This window comes from Phalacrocorax carbo, chromosome 8 (assembly GCF_963921805.1).
Source record: "Phalacrocorax carbo chromosome 8, bPhaCar2.1, whole genome shotgun sequence".
Classification (NCBI taxonomy): Eukaryota; Metazoa; Chordata; class Aves; order Suliformes; family Phalacrocoracidae; genus Phalacrocorax; species Phalacrocorax carbo.
The window spans coordinates 10,406,669-10,423,150 of record NC_087520.1 but is presented as its reverse complement, the minus strand read 5'-3'; the positions used below and the strand labels follow the sequence as shown (position 1 = coordinate 10,423,150).

The following is a 16,482-nucleotide window of genomic DNA, read 5'->3' as shown; positions in this document are numbered from 1 at the left end:
GCCAGGCCCTGGAGCCACCAGTAAAGGAGGCTGGTTTACTACAGCTTACAGGCTTCAGAAACACTGGAGGTGGAAAGACCTCCCTGCAGGTGAGTGAGCAGTTACCTGTCCAGAAGGGACTAGCAGGTAGGGAAGGAACAGGCTCCTGCTGCTCTCCCTTCTGGCAGGAGCTGATAGCACCACTCCACAGCCATGACCAATCCTCTGGGTGCAGAGGCTTACACCCACCCTTCTCCATACTTCACCTTCCATGTTTTTTTCCCCCAACTCTAACTCAATCTGGAAGGCTTGGCCCAGTGCTGTGAGTGAAGGGCCATCTCCCTCCTACCCCACAGTCAGGCAGCACACCAGTAGCCCAGCACTGCCTTCCCACAGGCTGCTCATGCTCTTTGTCTTATAGCAGCAGCTCTGCTGGCACAAAATTACTAATTCAAGGCCAGAAGTTAGGCATACCCACAGTGTTGTGAACAGTAACTTACTGCAGAGCCACAGAAGCTAGAACCCCCTCCCCAGCGTTGGGTTGTGGCAGTGGGCACAGGCAGAAAGCATTGGCACAGACATGCTAGAGGCAGAGTTTATTACACTACGCAGGCTAAGAACGCTGGGCAAGACCCCACACAGGTAAGAATTGAACCAGCTCTTTATCAAAAAGTTAATACTATAGTCAACCCCATTCTCCTTTGGTCATTACAAAGCAAGAGAAATATTAGAAGAAAGATACTTATACACAGAGGGAAGCTGAAGAGATTCTGTCCAGCCCTTCCCCCCCACCCCACTCAGGTGCCCAGTCTTCTGGCTGTGAGGAGCAGCAGAGTATCAAATCTTCACAAGATGTCAGGTTGTTGGGGTTTTATTATTGTTGTCAATAAAAGCAATTATTATCAAGAGCTGCCATTCCTGTTCCTCCCCAGGGAGGGCGGAGGGGCAACACCAGCTCCCCTCCCTGTCTGCCCTTCAAGTGTAGGGGATGGCTGTGTACATGGGTGTGTGAGGACGTGCACACACTTCCGCTCACCAGTGCACACACAGCACAGCTGGCACAGGCGATGTGGTCTCTGATCCCTCATTTGTACGCAGTCTTTTAAAAAAAATATTGTATTATAATAATATGAATTTATCTTTCCATTTTGTGTCTTCTGGAAAAATGTCAATCGTCCGTGAGGTCCTGCACAAAGAGGACTTCCGTGTGGCTGAGTCCAGCCTCCTGCAGCGTAGGTGGATTGGGCCACTCCTCTGTAGGGAGGCAGGGCAGGACACGGCGAGGAAAGTTGGCCTCAATCTGGAACTTTTCAGGGCTTTCTTTCAAGGAGAACAAGAAGTCATGGATCACCTAGGAAAGAAGCACAGAAATAACTGCCAGCTGGGGGAGCAATGACACAGCCACACTGCATTCATGGCATCTCACAGTGGGGGGGGTGTTACTACATTTGCACCATCGCTGCATTGTAGACACAAGACTGCCATTTTCTTAGCATGCATGAAACTGGACTTGTCACAGAGTATCTGGGGAGTCCAGACACTGTTTCTGGCTCTTTGTACACTCTTTATCTAATAGGGAGCAACAAGAGTCCCAGTTTTTCAGGAGAAAAAGTTTCTTCCATTTTTTTCCTCTGATCTCTCTCCTAAGCTGGTAGGCCCAGGCCCCACCACACCTTCCTTACCCAGGAACAACTCTGCCTCCTGCTCAGGCTCTCAGCAAAGTCCAATGGAACCAAAGCTTTGCTGAGCTACCTGGAGAATCTCTTGACCCTATTCTACTCTGAGAAGCCCATCAGCTCTGCCCCAAGCTCACCGTCAATGACTGTGTAAAGTGGAATCGCCGCTCCACTCTGGAATCATTAGGCAGCTTGAAAATGATCTTAACGCTCTCTGGGTCATCAGGATGTGGTTCAGGAGGAAGACATTCGGACTTCCGCTCCTTCTCCTCCTGCAGTGTCTGCAAAGCAAGGGGGGAGCAGGAGCAATGAGCATGCAATGAACTGACCTTTATGTTTGTCCCTTGCAGCATAGCTGCTTTAGGAGGCTCAAAGGGCACTCAAGCCCTAAACAAGACAAGCAGCTCCAGTCCGTTGAGAAAGCCCTACTGCAGGCACTGCTCCCACACAGGGGCATCTGACAGGGCACAGCAGCCTCCCCAGCAGTCTGTTTGCTCTCACCTGTCGCCGCCTCTCCTCTGCTAGTTTTTGCTGCTGCACTTCCTCCTCCTTCTTCTTCTTCCTTTCCCGTTCCTCCTTCTTCTTGCGCTCCTTTTCCTGGTCTGCACGCAAGGATGCCAGATAGGCCTCATCCTGCTGCTGCCTCAGAGCTTGGGTTTGGTTCCTCTCTTCCCTGCAAACACGAGCAGGGAGTAGTCAGGGCTGGCAGGCCCTAAAGCGAAGGCATGGCAGGCTGATGGCAGACCTGAGGGTGCAGGTACAGCCTCAAACTCGTAGGAGCACACATATCAGGTAACATCTCATTTAGAGTACCATAAGCTCCTAAAAGGCAAGCCAAGTCTCCACAGTCCCCAGCACACAAATTGTTTCCCTAGGTTGAGTGGAAATGAACTGAACACAAAAGACTTCTCACCCATTGCAGCTTGACAGAGTGGACAGGCAGCACATAAGCAGTGCCCAGGATTTTTGCCTCATACTCGAGACTCTTCACAGTTTTATTTCCTTCAGGTAATTCCTTGCACATTTCAGAAACCAGAGGAATCAAAACTTGTTATTGGGTCCCCACAGAATCGGTGGAGCACAGGAGGGGCAGACAGAAGACAAGGAGCTGGCATCCTACTTCGGACACAGCCTGCAAATCCCTACAGGATTATCAGGGACTGGAGCTTGTGCTCAGGAGGCACCACCAGAAATGCAGTCAGAATTCAGGACAGCCAGCTCAGGCAGCAGCACTCACTCACCAAATGAGTGCAGACACCAGCTCTCCTCCTGCCTGCAATGCCTTTTCCCCCACTTGGCACCTACTGGCTATCGTCCAGGCTTTACCTGCAAAGCTCCAGCACGCTAAGGGTGTGCTTCAACTGCAGAAAACAGCAGGGCACTCACACCCACCTTTCAGTGGTGGGCCTATGTGGGCAACACATCCAGCTCCCTGACTACAGGGTGGCCTGAATTTATGGACCAGTGATCCCACTGGGAAGAGGAGAGCCCATGGGCTGTGCTACAGAACAGGAGATGCTGAGCTACCTGCCTACACACGGTGCCTGGAGGGAGGAAGGGGGCAGAGCAGAGCCTGACTCCACAAGGTCTGAGTTACTGGAGCTCAGGTCCTGTCATACCTTTCCAGGCGTTCGGACACTAGGTACGTCTGATTGGCATCCATGATGAACATCAGTTGGTTAATGAGGTCATCAGCCTGGATGAGGCCTTCTAGCCGCCCAACTACTGTCATTCTGCGATCCTTCAGCATAATCACAGCCAGGAATGGGTACGTGTTCTCTCGCAGAGCCTGGGAGACTGGGAAGCAGGCACAAACATCACCATAACTGCCCCATGCAGAAGGGTCAGCAACAGGTACAGCACAAATGCTTTCCATCACCAAGGGCCTAGGAAAACAGCTTCCACAGCCACTATCTCTTCCAAGGCAGAAAAGGCCTCAGACTCCATTTTGTCAAACCAAACCCTATAAACTAGTAAAGGGAGGAAGTGGCTTGGAGCATAGAGACTGAGGGGAAAAAAACAAGCTTTCCAGTAGCCCAAAAGGTTCTGTAATTCAAGCAGGAAGGAAGTAAATTGCCCTGAATGTCAATTCAGAATGGAACAAAAATCCCTGGGTTTAAACTGCAGGAAGAGAAACACAGGTTAAGCACAGGGAAACACTTGCTAAGATGATTAAGGATGGCTGGACTCTGGAAGGTACTGTCATGGGGAAGATGTCGTAGTGTCCATCCTGGACATTTCCAAACAAAATTAGGTTGTTTCTACTGGAGGTAGGCTCTGTCCTGAGGCAGGGAACGGAGCAGATCAGGGGCTTTTAAGTTAGCATTCACCTATGGCTGCTGACTACCACCTCCTCAAAACATGCGTGGCACATCACGGAACTTGGAGTTGTCATTACCAGTGGAGCCCTCCAAACTAAATTAAGAGCACCCTGTGGATTAAATGAAAGGCCATGATGCCTTCCAGCCCTGCTTTCTAGGCTGTGACTCCGAAGCATTGCAGCAATGAAACAGCAATAAGTAAAAGAATGTCTCCTTAGACATTAGGTATTGATAACTGTTAGCTGAACTATGATGCCAAGGATGACCCAGGTTTATTACCAGAACTCCTGGCCTCTCCTGCCATGAAACAGGAAGGGTCAGAAGCAACACAGGAGCCACGAGTAGAACTTTGGGAAAAGGCTCCATCTGCTGCCAATCCCTCCCAAAAGGCTGGCAGGCCAGGTATCTGGAAAGACAGTACTTGAAAGGACCTCACTGTGGACTTTCCAAGAGACAGAGAGACTGGGTGTAAAGATGACTGGCTCAGAAAGCAAAAGAATGCACCTAACAAGTCACTCCTGGCCTCAGACATAATATGAGCCAGTGTTAAGGGCACAGCTAGTTAGATAATTGGTTCTGCACTCAGTTTAATCCTCAGCACACACCCACCAACTCCCATTAACAAGGCACTGAAAGCAGCTTGAATGCCGGAGCAAAGAGTGTACAACTAGGGCTGCCCGGAAATACAGGGAACAGTGGAGGTGAAGAACAGAAGGTATTTCCCTGGCATCCAACAGGCCCTCTGAAATATCACATGGAAACCAACATGCACTTCCCCACGTAATCCTGAATCTCTTGTCTGCTTGCACAAAAACAAACAGTGTGTTTCACATGTAAATTTGCCAAAGAGCATTTGGCCTGTTCCAGAGACAGAAGGGGACAGGTAAAGCCCAGAAAGGATATACTCACCTCTGTATCCCTCTGGTTTATTGGTTGAACAAGCCCAGAAGAGCATTCTAGTGTTTATGAGGGTGATCACCTCAGGTACACACAGTGTATTGCTAGGGGATGAGAAGAGACTGTGTGAATGAAGCTGCATTTAGAGTGCAAAGATAACTATTTGGAAAACTCTCCTACCTACCGGCAGAATTCATCTGTGTCTTGGTGGTCATCTCCATGAAGATAAACCAACAGGAAGCGCAGCTCCCGCTTGGCATCATTCAGTGCCTTGGCATAACAACAGAGGAGGTAAAAGTTACAGGGACTCTAGGCAAGGGGAAGGCAGCACCCACAAGCTTCTGTGACACAGCTCAGCAACATTTACCTGGGCCATTACTCTGCCACTAGCATGGTCTAAAAGAAGCAGCAGTGGAGGACAAACCTGTCAGACCTTCTGACTAAACCCTTGTTTAAGGGGGCTACAATGGTGTTCTTTCACACTCCTATCAGGATGTGGTTTTGGAGAACACTGAACTCTGAGCAAAGCCAGGTAGGCAACTGTGCAGACTGACAAGCCCCACCCTTCCACCAGGCTCAGCTGGCAGTGACAAGCTCTCCATCCCTCAGACTCACAGCAGCCAAGGCTGAGCTCTCCACTTAAACCTGTACAGGACACAGCCTTCAGACCACATCAAATGAAAACACTACCAAAAAAAGAACTCCATAATGCTGCAGGTCCCAGTAAAACGAACAAAACCAACAACAAAAAAACCTGTTTGCATCTACAGCCTCTGGATTCCACCCACCCAAAAGCATTTCTTAACAAGACCACAGGATAAGTGCACAATAGGCTCCCTGTTTTACTGGCAGAGTTTTGGTAGCCTACCCATTCTGTTATTTAAGTTTGGATTCCAGGCAAGACAGAGGGGCCTAGAAGAGCTGTAGAGGCAACAAGCTCCATCTCTGTGCAGCATGGAGCACAGACTCCACATTCTTCTCTGGCACTCAGGAAGCAGTGCTGATCCAACTGTCTGCTGGGACACACTGCAGGAGGCCCTTCCCTCGGCTAGGCTAAGGGAAGCTGCTGGGGCATCCCTCTTTTACAGAGAATGTCATCAGCCCAGATCTAACATACTGAACTCTTGCCTCCCATAATTTCTTCAGGGGCTTCCTCTCTCAGTTTTGAGGTCCTGCACCAAGTTCTGGAGTTGCATACAAGCCCAGGCAGTCAGTCCCAATTTGGTGAACAAAGGACAGGCTCTGGCATACCACATCAGTTCATAAAAACAAAGGCAGGATTACAAAGAATAGCTGTTGGCTACAGAGCCATACAGACAGTCAAAGAACAGTCAGAGCAGCTTTGCTTTCCAACTTTGCAGGCTTGGCAAATCATCAAGCCTGGCAGACACTGGTTTTCCAATACACTTGTTCACTAGCTCTCCATTACCCTGTTAGAGAGTTTGGGGACAAATGTCAGGCTTTTAGACAAAAAGTGATTTTGCCATGTAGGCCCTGATACGATCTGGCAAAATCCCCACTCTCCATCTCCACAGGATCTGTGCACCAACACATGACACTGACCTGGCTGTAAGTTCCCTGGTAGAAGACAGGGTGTATCCTCCCATATTTTTCCTCAAACATATGAATAAACGAAAGAATGTCACCCACTGGGTCAGTGACCCGACTACGAGGATCAGGGCGTATAAAACGCAGAGCAAACCTAGGAAAGAAGCATAGGACACTGGAAATTCAGCTTACTCACTTTCTTAAGAACAGGTTTTCTTTTCCACAGACAGTCACTGGTATTTGCAAGTAGGAAAAAAGTCACAGCTAAGACCCCTGAACATTTATAATAACCTAAAACTGCCACCTGCTCCAAACTGATACCATTGCTACAGAAACCCCCCAGTTACATGTTATCTCATGCCAGGCATCAGCAAGTATCTGAATCCTGTGTGATTAACAGTTTTGACTTCCTCTGAAGCATCAGGCATAAGCTACACCAACAGTGATGTTTGAGAAATTTAGTCAAAGGCAGGCTGTTAAAAGTCAAACAGTTTTGTCCAAATAACTTTGAAAACTGAATTTCTGCTCTTCCAAGACTAACAATTCCAGAGTGCAAAGAGCTCCAGAAAGCTTAACTGCAAGGCAGGTATCAATGTTGTTTAGTTCTGTTGATGTATAGAAGTTACACTGAACGGAAAAGTCCTTCAAGGGAAAAAGAAATACAACAGGGGAAACTGCCAAAACAATGCAGATGGCAGGACTGTTGGATATTTACCACCTTTCAACATTCCCTCTTCTCTAGAAAAGTTCTGGATGAACTAGCCCTTTGGGGCAGTAAGGGGAGAAGAGGCAACAGACACCAAAGGGGAAAAAGCAGAGGTGTTTACAGTTTGGGTTTTGCCAAGTAACACACAGGGATTAGGATAGGTTAACCTGCAGCCCAGCCCAATGGGATGTGATTCTGATCAAGTGGTTTGTCCAAGGATACCAGACTTTTGCATCCCCTTTGTGTGGCACTCAAACTGTAAAGCTGCATGGAGTTAGAAGTCCAGCTAAATACTTAATTTGCAGGGCTGCATGATGTTAGTTTTCTCTGCAATAAGATTTATTTCTTACTAAACAGTGTAGGAACTTTACAAGGCTACAGATAAAGCCAGCTGAGCAAATAAATGGAAAATCTGCCATTAGACTTAAAGATCCAAGTAAGATCCAAGTGACAGAGGTACAGCCAAATCTAAGCTAGTGTGCCTTGATGCAGTCAATATGAGTCAGCACAAAAAGGTACTTACCTAAATATATCAAGTAATGTGTAATAGGTAAATCGGAATGGAAGCATTATGAAGTAGTAACCCCATCCTAACAGGCCCTGCAATTACAAACAAAGAATTAGAACAGTCTCCACCCCAGGAACAGGCCTGCTAAAGCCAAGTGCTCACTAGCACCAAGCACACAGGAACACGTATGAGTATCAGTGCTCTAACCACTGCAAAAAGGCTCAGCAATATTTCGTGGCTTCGGACACATCAAATCAAGTCTAAGTGACTAACATGGTTCATTCAGAATTTGATGTGACACATCTGAAAACCAGCATCACTGACTATTCAAGCAGCAATGCTTTTGATCTGTGCTCATTTTCTTAATTGTGCAAAGGGATTAACAGCACTGAGTCTTACAGGTGCTTATGCAAATTTGCATGTGAAACATTAATGCAAGTAATTGATACTGTATTCAAGTAAATATACATTTTACAGGGCTCTAAAAAATATTATCATTCCACCATAAGTAGGGGACAGTCCTTTGTTCCAACTGATCAAAAAGCTTTACTACGCCACAGCAAGACATTCTATAACACAAAGAAGGTCATCCCATACTGTGACCACAGAGAAATTATCCACAGTAATGATAAAGGCTGAAGGAAAAGCTCTACATTTTGTTTTCAGAAGATAAAATATTCAGAAAGGAGAAAAAAGCATACAAAGAAAACAATTCATTCCCCTGCTTGCAAGTTCTGTTGCTCAAAGAGGCACCCAAGAAACAGGACAAATCCAAGATAAGATAACTTGCCCTTGGCTGTGGCCTTGAGACAACGTAGCTGTAGATCCTGTGGTCGGCTGTATTGACCTGTAATGGCCGCGACGGAGGAGGATTAAAGACACTTGGGACACCCTCTTGCTCATTCAGTCGGTCCTGTACAGCTGCCTTTGACACAAGAAAGAGCAAAGGGAGGTTCAGACATTTAAGGGTGGCAGAAGATTTTTTTTGTATATACTTCACTAACAGTAGTTATTATTTGCCCACAGCCCCAGAGCACTGGATAAGCACAACTCATTACAAACCATAACCACCAATACTCTGTTCTGTATGGAAAGCTTTTTCCATGGCAGCCTGCACACACACACACTCTACGGGAAGTTACACAACGTGGCAGTCAAGTGATTGTTCACAGCCGTAACAGCTCTGCTGTATACTTCCAAAACCAGCTCTCCGGATGTGTCAAGATACTGTTATAAAGAGCTACTAGTGTAAATTCAGAGGTTGACAGATTAAATCTTACTGGTAGGACCCCCCTCTCCCTGCAGAGTACTCTGTTTAACCCAGGTACTTGGAAACCACTACAATTCTTATTTGCAGTGGTACCTCTATGTTCCAGTTGTGCTGCTCCAGTGTGTGACGACATTGGTCCATGGACTCTATGCCTGTCAAGTCCTACAGAAGGAGAATAAAAGCAGATCAGTGCCAGGGAAGTGATGTATTTTTACTGTCCTTTGCAACACATGAGCACAGGCAGGAGTTACCACAACACACTACCACAATACTCTTTTTTTTAAAGTGCTTTACTCTCAGTTTAAGAGCAGAGCAACCTGAGCCAACCCAAACCCATAAACATACAGGAGGCCTCAAACAGGCCTTTGCACTCTTCCAGCATTAGCTAATTCTCAGTAGTGCCCAGGGTCTGGTACTAAAACTGCACTCAGCCCAGTCAAGAGTCTAACCTAATACTGCCCACAAATTTCACTCTGGAAGGATATGCCAGGCTGATGTCCTCAAATGTCACCTTGAAACATCAACTTAAAGACAGGCAAAGCATTTCTGAAAACCCAAGATGACCATTACTTCACTCACTGCAAGCATAAAACTAAAACTGAAATGAGCCAAGCACTAATGAAGTTAGTGTTTTCCAGCACCACAGGGGATTCTACAGTAAAAAAAATCCAGTCTAACACAGACAGGACCCTAAACAAAAAACATAGTCCAAACACACCAGCAGACTTCAAAGCCACTGGGCACTCACATCAATGTTTGGGAAGGTATATTTTAGCCTCATGCCAATCAGAACTTCTGCACAGGAGTTCAAACAACAGTAGTTATTACAGGAAGCCACATCAGCACCTCTTGAATGCAGACAAATCTCTTCTGAAGCAAACATCCCTGTCACTGTGCCACAGAAACACATCTTGCCCCACACCACTCACTGCAAGGTGTTTGAACAGATAGTTCAGGTTTGTATACCATACCTATCATCACAGAGCCAAAATTCACTCTTTCGTAGGAAAGCATAGAGCTACAAATGTGTTGCCACCACCCTTTTAACAATCCTTTGAATCAGTCAGTGAAAGGTCATTACAGGTGACACCATTAACAATGCTGGCAATTTTGAAAGAAATGCCTGTTATTTTAATATTAAGAAGCATAAAAACGTTGGTTTTTTTAAACTGGGCTATAGAAAGCCAAGAAAAATTAATCCTTCAGAAACAATTATTTAGCTTGAACACAAGATGGGAGAATCAATGACAATAATTGTCATAAGCAGTATAACAAACTGAACATAAAAATGTGCTGGTCGTCCTTGACAAGAAACCTTCAGATTCTCAGCACCTCATGTTCTCACCTGGTGGATTCAGTAACACTAAGAGGGTACACCGCCCTCAGTGGCTCAGGGTCCAATCTGCTTTCCCACTGGACAGCTACACACTGTGACAGTTGGGGACTGTGTGAGCTGAACTACACAACAGCCTTGCCTGTCCCCTGCCTGCTGGTTCCTCGCACTCTTCTCCGCAGCACCTGGGAAAAGCTCAGCCATGTTTGGCAAAGAGCAAGGAACTTTTGCTCCCTGTGTCTGTCACACAACAGAGCATACCTTTCTGCAGGAGGCAGCCTATAGTGATTGCTAACACAGAGTAATGAGTAGATGTAAATACTTGTGTGCAGTTTTTGTTGCACCTTGTGATCCAATCCATTGTAAGCAATCCTATTTAATTCTGCTCATCATCTCCCTCATTTCTTGCTTCATTTAAAAGCCCCTGAGGAAGTCTTGACAAGCTGACCGTTTAAGAACACACTGAATTGTTTTCTCACTGGAGAAGGATGGTGAATCTATTCCCCACCCTGCCCCCATTCATACATTCCACATGCTACTTCCACCCAAGTCACACAGTAGACAAATGCCCTATTCAATCTCTGGGCTCAGTTCAAACTTTTGAGCATTTCTTGGCCTCTTTCTCATGAAGTCTCCATCTACCTTCTCCCCAGTCTACTGGGCAAAAATCATTGTTTCATTCTGCTGTATAGAACCAGACTGTTCAAAGCATTGCTGACATCAACTATGTGATTGCAGCTGCTCAGAAAAAAGCACTTCTAGTCAGTGGTGTATGATTATTTATTAAAACGTAAGTGTGCAGCAAGCCTTGCAAGGGAGCACTACAGAAGCAAATATCATAGAAGTGAAGCTCAGTGAACTCATCTGTTGCTGCCAGAATACCTTTGTTTATCACTCTGCTTCACAATTTAGTTTTTAACATACTTCATTTGAAGATGCACTTCTCTGAGTAAAAGTTAGGTTTTGTATTCTGATTTTTTACACCCCAAACTCCTACAGAGGGCACTTCATTGTCCTTTTAGGAGGACACCTTAAGGCACCTGTAATTTACTTAATTATTTGATTTTACAATGGAGTCAATGTGTGACAAGTTCACACACTCCTTAACATCCCAGAAAGTCTGCTGGTGTTTGCAAAATTTCCAAGATTCAGAAATTCATTCACACCTTTGTCTTGAAATGCCTGGATTATCACTCAGCAATAACAACAGGGCTTCAGGACTGAACATTACCTCCTTTTTAAATTATGCAAAATACTTTAGCAGTTTTAGGTCAGAAATAAGCACCAAAGTAACAGCTATGCAAAACTATCAGCAAACATTTAATGAGCACTGAATCACCACAGCATTTGCAAGACCTACTGAGCTCCACAGAGACAGACTACAGGCCAGACAACTTCACTCCTTCCCAACCATTGTTATAGCAACAGGCACACTGTTGGTCAGATCTCAGTCTTTACAACAGCACTTTTGTGAAGGTGAATCTACTTTTTTTTCTTAGCATCTTAAGAGTTGCTCTCAACACAAAACAGTGCCAAACCACCCCAGCAGCACCATGCCCAGTGCTCCCACCACTCTTCTGATCAATGAAGCTGCACAATTAAACATTCCAGGAAAAAGAAACTGCCTGCATAAAGGCAGCTTTTAAAACTGAACACCTTTTTGAATGTTACTTTGACACGCTCCATAAGACAGACATACTACATTTCCAGGGCGTTCTGGAAGACAGATATGGGTTCTGAACAACTTGCACTCAATGTAAGGAACTGCAGGAAGGCAGTTCAACTCACAGTTTAGAAAACACTTGCTGGTGAACACCAGTACTGTTCACTATTGCTCCCAACAACCATTTATACTGTTATCTCAGTGCCTTCTATGGCCACTGTTTCACCTTAGTCACAGAAACAGGTCAGAAATTTGAAACACCACATCATTTCCACTGCACCACCTATAGCCTTGCTGGTGAATCTGGTGGCTAGCTGCAAACTGCATTATTCACATGCTGAACGAGCATGTTCTTAGTATCATAAGGCTAAGAGAACAAACAGTATCTTCAAATCAGTCACTAACTGCTGGTCTCCTACTCAATGTAGTCTCTCATTAGGTGCCTCAAAGAGCATATCTTACACAGACATAGTAAGTAATAAAAAGATAAGGCTCCCTGTACTTAAAGGGAATCCCATTAAACCAGTGCCCTCAAACCTTTGAATAAATGTAGGTCCAAGCTCAAGACAGTGGACAATATTTAGAAAACAAAATATTGAGTACCACAACTGCCAGTAAAGTTCAACACTGCATTCTCAAAGGCAGTGCTATCCTAAAACACACTGACACTGCTGCTAGATATAATTATTTGCATCTCTCACCTTTGAGACTGCTCAGAACGCTAAAATCTTCTCAATACTGAAGTTGCAGTTTCCGCTATTCCACACTTCAAAGGCAGGAGGAGTACCCCTGAGTGGACAAAGGTTGTAAACTGGACTTATGAAACTGTTCCCTCTGCAGATACACTTGTATGTTGAAACACAGCGTAAGAGATGCAAACCCACAGGACTGTAACTGGCACTGCTCTTAATTCCCAACCCACTTCCAAATTCCAGAGAATTATGTTTCCAAGGGTAAAGAACATCTGACTTGAAGCAGCAGGAAAGCCTTTACCAAGCGAGTTTCTCTTTGCATATTACAGCAAATGTCTTTATGAGGCTTTTGATCAATATGCAGTACACCTAGGAGGAAAGATGCCTGGAGTTTGTCTCCCCCTTCCTCTTTGAATTAGATATTTTCTCAGCCCCGAGCATTTTGTTTTCCCCAGTTGAAGTTAGAGGTGGTATCATGAGTGCTAACTTTTGCCTTTGCGAATAACACCCCATTACTTTACATTAGCATATTGTAACATTAGACATCAGCCCAAGTGTAATGGGCACAGATCGATAACAAGATCCTACAAAAGCAGTTCCGCTGTTTCTTCCATCTCCCAAATGCAACCATACCCTCACAGCTTTAAGCTGTTCACATGAAGATTCTCTCTACAGATGCCAAGACAGCCAAGTCGTGGCAGATGAAAAATGTTGATGCTTTTATTCCTTTGCATTAGCCAATGCTTCAGCAGTAAATGGGAGGCTGAAAGCATGCAAGAGTGCTTTGTTGCTTTAATTTCAAGTTTATCCCAGTTACCTCTCCCTTTTGGTACATTTGTTTTTACTCCATTAACCTGCCATAGCAAGGTGGCAGAAGACCGTTGTCCAGCCCTGCTGTAGAAAGAGCACTGCTACTTTCCCCATTCTGACAGCAGAGCTATTTATACGAGCACTGCCAAAACACATCAAGGAAACATCAGTGGAATTAATGCAAAGCATGTATTTAAACTGACTCCAATGGCTTGGGCCACAAACAGGATAGCAGGCATTCACCTCTCCACCCTGGAATGAGCAATTTCCAGCAGAAGTAGACTAAACAGTGTAGGGCAACAGCATCTTCACCCAAAACAGCTATTTGGTAGGTGAATGGCAGTCTACAGCTCTTTTTCAATGCTTCCCTTCTGGCTCTCCATTTAACTGTAACACTACTGAGGGCCTTCTGCTATTGCTTACTTCAATCTTTGTCATACCCACTGCCTTCTTTCCTAGTCTGCTGTCCTGCTCCATCCACACTGCAATGGTATGCTGCCTTCTGTGGAAGTACAATGCTCTGCACCACAGAATATTGTATAAATGACTTATGACAGTGCATCACAACAGAAGCATAAAGTTATCTTTGAAAATGTGTAAGCGTTCCCTGAGAAGACAGCGGGAATCCCTGAAAGGTTTACAAGTGTTTTGCGGCAATAGCAATGCAGAAATTATTTTAGCAATACTTAGCCATCCTCTCCAAACTAAATAATGCTTTTTAAGAGTGCAGCTAAAGGAAACCAGAATAAAAATCTTTTCCAGGTGGACTGATTTATTCTATCTCATTTCAAATAAACAAGCAGGGCTGCACACCTGAGCCCTTTTCAGCCATACATGAAGTACCAAAGGAGAAGGACTCACCAGTGAAGTCTGTCACTATCCCAGCCCTGGTGAAAAGCTAATCCCATACACCCTGGGGATAGAAGACTGAGAAGATCCTGGTATCAAAGCCTTCTAGGCTACAGCTTTCACATCAGACTCTGTACAATAGTTGTCTTCTAACTGAAAAAAATTCTCCCCTTTATAGTCTAAAGAGCTTTTGCCTCCACTTCACAGCAGGGCTCAACAGGAAGCTGGACTAAAGCCTGAATTCCTCCTTCTGACCCCTTCTCCATCTCCTCCAGCCCCTAGCCTGCTGTCCACAGCAACACTAGGTAGCATTAGGAAACAGGATTCTTTAGTTTCACAGCTGCCCACAGGGTTTTGAAAATAGCATCAGGGATACTGATGAATGCAGCTGGTCCTATCAGCCCAGATTCAGTAGATTAGTAAGTACTATGATATCTCACAGCAAGAGAATGGGAGTTGGACAGCTTTTGTGCATAAATACATTCAGCACATGGCTATGGCTTAAACCTCATATACTTACCAGGGAAACGGTAGCACTGGGAAAGCAATTGTTAACATTGCTCTCCCTCCTTTGTCTGTAAGTTAAGGTTGCCCAACCAGCTTAATTTGCAGTAAAGATTTAGAGGGGATATCTGTAAAAAAGTTTCCCCATAGCTATACTTACAGAGGAACACCGCAGTACATTAATTACTTCAGGAGGTTGGCGGATCCCCCTGGCTCAGAGGTAAATGCCTGGCAAATATCTCTCTGCAATAATGAGGAACACTTGCACCTCTCTACTGTGGAAGGCAGGGCTGGCTACCTCTGAAGTCCCTTTAAGCCCTATAATTCTACAGTTACATCACACTAAAAAATGCAAAGCACAGTCTCAAAAATATTCATTTGAAGCAACAAGATCACCCAAAACACTCTTGAAAGAAAATATCATATTTGTAAAAGAACTCTAATCTAAGGAACACCACATGATGCCCTACAATTCAGAAACAAACCCAAGACACCTGAAGATAAATTTCATTTGCCATCATGTTTAATTCCTTCTCAGTAGGCAGCCCTAAATATTTCAGCTCCACAGCACTATCTGCTCCCCAACAAGCCACACCTACAAATTGGGGGTTTTTCTTAATTATTCAACTGCTGCACAGCCCTGAGGCCCTGGCAAACCAGAGGTTAAGCAACCCAGCCCATGTTATGCAGCTGACAGCAAGATTAGATCATTACAGTCCCCAGTGGCCTCCCCCCAGTAGGCATTACCAAACAGCGAGGATTAGAAACAATTTTCTGAGAAACCACATTCCACAGAAACCCACTGGCTAGCCCTTGCAAGATGCCAGGAAAGGTTCTCCCACTCACGACTAACAACCAGAGAAATAATTTTTCAGACTAATTAAAATGACTGTGACTTACCAGGGATTTTTTTTCCGTAAGAGGCAATGGCATTTATTCAGCAGTCACTTCTTGCCTCCCCAATTAGCAATAACAGAACACCACTCCTAACGAAGCGCTGGGGCACAGAGCCGGCCACCCACAGCGCGGCCCCAGCCCGGGGCAGGAGCCCAAGCCCCGCACAGGCGCGTCACTCTCCCCCCCACCGGGCCCACGAGTCTCTCCCTCTCGCCCCCCACTCAGGCCCGGCCCGATACCGCCGGGCCCGCTCTGGGCGAGGCCTGCCCCGGCTCTCAGTGAGCCCCGCATTCCCCGGCCCGGCGCAGCGGCAGGACAGGACAGGCCCAGCCCAGTCCGTTCCGTGCCCGCGCCCCGCCTCTTGCGCTCGCTCCCGCCGGACGGCGCGGCCCCCCCCGGGGCGCGGGACCTGGAACTGCAGCAGCTTCTCGGTCTGCTCCGCCGTCAGCTCCCGCTCCTCAGGCGCCGCCATTTTGCTGCCGCCTCTTGACCCGCCGCTCCGTCACTCTCCGGAACTGACGTCTCCCACCCGCACTTCCGCCGCGGCTCCACGGCGCGCGCGCGCGCCAAGCGCCGGTATGGAGCCAATGACCGTTTATCGGCCGCAACCGGAAACGCTCGATCGGGTTCCGGAGAAAGCCGAAGGCTCTCATACCCGTCCGGAAATACCCGAAAGCACTGAGCCTTGTTGATGAGATTCGGGTATTTCCGGTGGGCGTACGAAGATTTCCGAAGTGTGCCGATAGCCGTTCGGGTGTTTCCGGACCTAGCTTGGGGTGGGCTTGGGGGGGGTGGGCAGAACGCGGGCCAGAGCCCCTCGGGAATGGGT

At 46.3% G+C, this 16,482-nt stretch overlaps 1 protein-coding gene across 2 annotated transcripts; it reads right to left on the bottom strand.

Annotated features, from left to right (window-relative positions):
- Window positions 1-560: 560 nt before the first annotated feature.
- Window positions 561-16,373, bottom strand: FAF2 (Fas associated factor family member 2). Of its 2 annotated transcripts, XM_064458602.1 has the most exons (12): window positions 16,063-16,373; window positions 12,603-12,690; window positions 8,999-9,067; window positions 8,426-8,560; window positions 7,651-7,727; window positions 6,437-6,575; window positions 5,058-5,143; window positions 4,886-4,977; window positions 3,275-3,452; window positions 2,157-2,328; window positions 1,793-1,936; window positions 561-1,330 (listed from the first exon to the last, which is right to left on the bottom strand). In XM_064458602.1, the coding sequence occupies exons 3-12, from the start codon at window positions 9,044-9,046 to the stop codon at window positions 1,148-1,150; spliced, it is 1,254 nt and encodes a 417-aa protein (XP_064314672.1). In that variant the 5' UTR covers window positions 9,047-9,067; window positions 12,603-12,690; window positions 16,063-16,373; the 3' UTR covers window positions 561-1,147. The 2 variants fall into 2 exon arrangements, with proteins under 2 accessions (XP_064314672.1, XP_064314671.1); XM_064458601.1 differs by lacking the exon at window positions 12,603-12,690.
- Between the last annotated feature and the right edge of the window lie 109 nt (window positions 16,374-16,482).